Source organism: Narcine bancroftii, chromosome 6, assembly GCF_036971445.1.
Source record: "Narcine bancroftii isolate sNarBan1 chromosome 6, sNarBan1.hap1, whole genome shotgun sequence".
In the NCBI taxonomy this organism is placed as follows: domain Eukaryota; kingdom Metazoa; phylum Chordata; class Chondrichthyes; order Torpediniformes; family Narcinidae; genus Narcine; species Narcine bancroftii.
Genome location: NC_091474.1, coordinates 167,829,154 through 167,834,423, shown reverse-complemented (window position 1 = coordinate 167,834,423; position 5,270 = coordinate 167,829,154). Strand labels below are relative to the sequence as shown.

The following is a 5,270-nucleotide window of genomic DNA, read 5'->3' as shown; positions in this document are numbered from 1 at the left end:
GTTGCAAGGGAAAATTGGTTGGTTGGGGTTGGGTGTTGGGTTTTTCCTCCTTTGCCTTTTGTCAGTGAGGTGGGCTCTGCGGTCTTCTTCAAAGGAGGTTGCTGCCCGCCAAACTGTGAGGCGTCAAGATGCACGGTTTGAGGCGTTATCAGCCCACTGGCGGTGGTCAATGTGGCAGGCACATTGTTTATTACATTAAAAGAAACACCACACACACATGCCCAATTTACAAGTTTATTAATCTGACATTGTAAAAGAATAGGATATTGTAGCTCGTTTAGCTAGTTCACCCAAAACCAGTTTGACATGACCTTTGGATCATTTGCAGGAGAATGCTTGAGTTGGGAAACACCAGTTCCTGGAGAGGGAAGCCCGGAGAAGTAATGAGTTGGGACTGGTTGTTTTCTGCTTCCTGTTCCCGTGCCGACGGTGCCCGGACCATGGCGAACTGCTACAGCAAACTGGCAGCAGGTGGATATTGGAACTGCCGACCGCAGTAATGCAGGAACCCAAGCTGCAGCGGGCTCTTGTTGAAATGGCATCAAGGAAAAGGAGGCTGCTGCCGCCTGTAAGCCCAGGGAGATGCAGGACGAGCGGGCCGCCCGGCGAGCTACAAGCAGCTGCAGAAAAGCTGCGGCACGGTGCAACGGGCGCCGAGCCCCGGGAGGCCGGTGCAACGTGCGCCGAGCCCCGGGAGGCCGGTGCAACGTGCGCCGAGCGTCCTCGCAGGCTTCTCTGGGACTTCTTCAGCCGTCCCTGCGTGGCCCTGGCCCGGGAGCTCCTCGGCCAGGTGATGGTGCGGAGACTGGTGGATGGCACCGAGGTCCGGGGCAGGATTGTGGAGACCGAGGCTTACCTGGGAGGGGAGGACCAGGCTTCGCACTCCCGCGGTGGCAGGCGGAGCCTCAGTAACGCAGCGATGTTCATGAATCCAGGCACGCTGTATGTCTACCAGATTTACGGCGTTTACTTTTGCCTGAACGTGTCGAGCGAGGGCGATGGGGCGGCGGTGCTGGTGCGCTCGCTGGAGCCTCTGCAGGGACTCGATGCAATGAGGGGACTCCGCAGCAAGCGCCGGAGAGCAGGGGGCAAGCCCCTCAAAGACCACCAGTTGTGTAACGGCCCCTCGAAACTGTGCCAAGCACTGGACATCACCAAGAACTTTGACAAGGAGCACCTGGCCACGGTCACAGATCTCTGGATGGAACGTGGTCCTGAAGCCATTGCTGCATCAGATATTGTCTCTGCTAGCCGCATTGGTATAGGTTATGCAGGGGAGTGGGTTAGCAAACCTCTTCGATTTTATATAAAAGGCAACAAGTTTGTGAGCAAACTAGGCAGGAAAGCAGAGACGATAAATGACTAGTCAAACTGGGCTGTGCCCTTAAAATCTCATGATTTTCAATCCCGGGTATTGTTAATGGTTTTTAAATTTGTCTTTAAAGAAGCTTAAGGCACTTCAAATGTCCAGCCTATTCAAAATATAAAATATGATATGACCTTCCAAGAATTCTTAGTGCTTCTATTCTGCTTTTTGTGATCATATTGAACAAATTTTAAGAGTTAACAGACAAATAAAAAACATTATTTTAAAACTAAATTTGAGCAGAATCAACATTAAAGCTTCATCGCCAGGGAGATCAGCATTCTTAAATTGTACTGATCACCAGTGGGGACAGGTCGATACTGATGCCTTAACAATTACACCATAATGTTTTTGTTTCATGTACATTACCTGGTTTCTCTTTTTATTTGCCTTTTTACTGGAAACGCAGAACAACGCAATTGCTTTGGAAACCTGGGCTAGAATTTACTGAGCTGGCAAGCCCTGAATGGGCTGTGTACAGTGCAGGAGGAACTGTGAACTTACTTTATCTACTCTGCTGGTGTCCCTGACCTCCCAGAAACTTGTCCTGCTGTTCATTATATTGTTGTGGCAAAGTGAACCAGTATAAAATGTCAGATGTCAAGAAATTAGCCATTCATCTACAATCTGTCTTGTATTCAGCTAAATGTAAAAGGTGTATTTATGAAATGAAAGCTTTGATAGTTCAAATGCAGAAGCACATAGTCACACTGTTGAAATACTGTAATTTGATTACATTCAAGGATTTAGTTCTGCTGACTTGCTCACAGAGAAAGTGACATGGGTTAAGAGTGAAAGGGGAAAGGTTGAGGGGGAACATTGGTGGGAAGTTCTTCACACAGAGAGTGATGGGAGTATGGAATGAGCTGCCAGCTGAAGTGGTGAATGTGGGCTCAATTTTCACATTTAAAAGAATTTGGACAGGTACATGAATAGGAGGGGTATGGAGGCTATGGCCAAAGTACAGGTCAGTGGGACAAAGTAGAATCATAGTTCAGCACAGACCAGAAGGGCCTGTTTATGTGCTGTAATGTTCTATGGCTCTGTTTTTATAAATGCATATTGGTCAGCTACACTATTTCTGAATACAATGCTGAAAGATTGATGTTGTTTGAGCTCACAGCAGGCTGACTGAGGCAAAAAGAATTACCAGCTGCTTTGGATGCAGTCATCATGACTATTTTTGTCCTCAAATTCTCTTGCATAAAGGGCAACATACCATTTCCCAGCCTTAATGTTTGCAAAATCTCCCAATATTTCCAATGCAAGGACATTTGTGCCTCTAAACACTTTGCAGTATCTCACAATTTAAATATGCATTCTTTCTATTTTTCTTCCAAAGTAAATCTGGAATCATTAAGAACTAATACTAGGAACTGAATACACAAAGCACAAGGATGACTTGTCCTCACTCAATAATTTCTCCTTTCACTTATCCCACTTTCTCCAGGTCAAAGGGGTAGCCATGGGTACCTGCACGGGCCTCAGCCTTTCCTGCTTTTTTGTTGGCTATGTGGAGCAATCCATGCTACAAGTTTACGCAGGCAAGGCCCTTGTAAAAACACCCTGAAAAGCTGGAGGAACTCAGCCGGTCTTTGTTTCCTATAGACACTGTAAAGACCAACTGTTCCTCCTGCATTTCAGTGTGTTTTTATGCACTGCTGGAGACTGGTTAAAGGGCTACCAGCTATTGGAATCAGTATGTGGGAGGGTGCCAAGAGCACTGAAGGTTTCCTAATAGTATCAGAGGTTCAGATCTGGAACTCGGGTTGCTGTTTGTTTGGACTGGACTCTCTGTGACTGCGGAGGCTGCAGGAGCACTGGACGTGAATCCATAGACCTCGGTAACTGGGGGGAGCTCTCTTTTGCTTCTCTTTCTCTGACTGTAAGGTGCTTCAAGCAATCTCTACTAATGATTAATCTGTCTGCCTTACAGCAGACTAAAGCAATTTCATGTAATATGACACTTTTTATGACGTGTTTATAGATATGTTTTGGGGAGATAAATTGGGAAAGGTTTGTTAAAGTAAGTCACATACTAACCCTTTAAAAAAGATTTTATTTAAAATACTGGAGGTAGACATATTGGCTCCACAGCTTTTGCAAGAGCTGAAGAGTGCTCAAGAAACTTCACTAATGAATTGTTGTTTACAAAAGGCAACAGATGAAAGGTCTTATTGGAGCTGCAGATTGTCTGGAAGAGAACTCGTTGTTCAAAGAGGGTTATGTGGTTTTGCAAGCAGAGAGAGTCAAACAGGCTTTCTCAGAGAGAGAGAGAGAGGCACACACACACACACACACAGATCAGTTCCACAGTGTTACAGCCAGCAGAAGCAGCCGGGACTGGAACAATGTGGAAGTGATCTCTGTGTCTCTCTCTCTCTCTCTCTGGTATTGAATGAATTTATGCTCCACATTATAAATGCTTATTTGGGTTGCTCAGTTGATATGTAGAATCAAGATCCCTATATTTATTGTAATAACCCTGATTATATGCATTTTTAACCTTATGGTGTATGAAATGCCTACATTGTTTTTGAGGGCCTGTAGACAATTCCCACCATTTGTTTTCTGTACTTTACTGTTTCATAGCTCCATCCAACTTAATGATATTCTGATCTAAGATCTTTTCTGTCTACTACATTTATACCATTCTTTAAAATCCAAGCTACCCTACTTTTTTTTTTCATCTCTTAAATATCTTTAAATATTTAATTTCCAATCTGGTCATTTTGCAACAATAAACAAGTAATGTTAATTAGATCATACTTATTTCTATTTGTGGCAGCAATTCACTAACTTGTTACGAATAATAGTTGCATTCTAGTTTTAAAAACCTCTCAATCGTGTGCTTGTACTTATTTTCCAGTGGTGAGCATTCTGAATGGTTGCCTGGTCTGGAGGTGCCAATGCACAGGACAGGATAAAACCCTAGAGAGCTATTAACTCGGCCAGCAACATCATGGACATCGACAAGAGGCAGTGTCTTAAGAAAGCAATTTCTATCCCCCACCACCCAGGCCAAGACCTTCACACTGCTACCATCAGGAAAAAGGTACAGGAGCCTGAAGATGCCAGCAGCTCAAGGACAGCTTCTCCCCCTCTGCCATCAGATTTCTGAATGAACAATGAACCACAGACACTACCTGATTTACTCCTATTTTCTTGCACTATTTATTCATTTTTGAAATGTAATTTATAGACACGTTTGCACTTGTGATGCTGATGCAAATCAACAAATTTCATGACATGTTCATGGTAATAAATTCTAATTTTGATTCCCTTGCTCTAATTCTAATTGGAGGTGCACTCTTATATCTCCATGCCCTGCATCCATTACTTTATTAAGGTCCTCTCACCATAATCTCCAGCCCAACTATTTATCTTAAATAACAAGGGGATTGTTTCTGGGATCTTTTTTAGGTCTAGTAAACATGATTGATTTTAAGGAAAATAATATATTTTTTCTTGTCCACTGGTTTCCATGGAATAAAACACCTGCTGCAGATGTTCTACCTAGCAGCTGCAAAAAATGTAGACGTGGTCCTTTCCGTGAGTCATCACAAATGGGCAAGATTCCGATCTGGGTCCACCAAAAGACCATTAAGCATGCAACTTTAGTGATAATCCCACCAGCCTCCAGAGGGGGGTGCTACATCCTTGTAAAATATTTACCGCCTTGTTGGTTGATGTTCTGAAACCACCACGCGATGGCAGTAGAATAAAAGGGGTTTACAGTGCGTTGCCAGCAGGGCCTTTTGAACAGTGACTACTTCAGAACTTGGTGGAAGGTGAGATATGGCCAACTGCAAAAGGTAGGATGAATCTTGCATAATATAGAAGATTAGTTGCCCATTCAGAGCCAGCTCTTCAGCGCTTGACGTCCTGCTTTGCGGAAACTGCC

At 44.2% G+C, this 5,270-nt stretch overlaps 1 protein-coding gene across 1 annotated transcript; it reads left to right on the top strand.

The window, feature by feature from the left end:
- Nucleotides 1-383: 383 nt before the first annotated feature.
- mpg (N-methylpurine DNA glycosylase) lies at nt 384-4,647 on the top strand. The gene is made up of 2 exons (XM_069888275.1): nt 384-1,282; nt 4,236-4,647. The coding sequence occupies exons 1-2, from the start codon at nt 500-502 to the stop codon at nt 4,239-4,241; spliced, it is 789 nt and encodes a 262-aa protein (XP_069744376.1). The 5' UTR covers nt 384-499; the 3' UTR covers nt 4,242-4,647.
- The last annotated feature ends 623 nt before the right edge of the window (nt 4,648-5,270 follow it).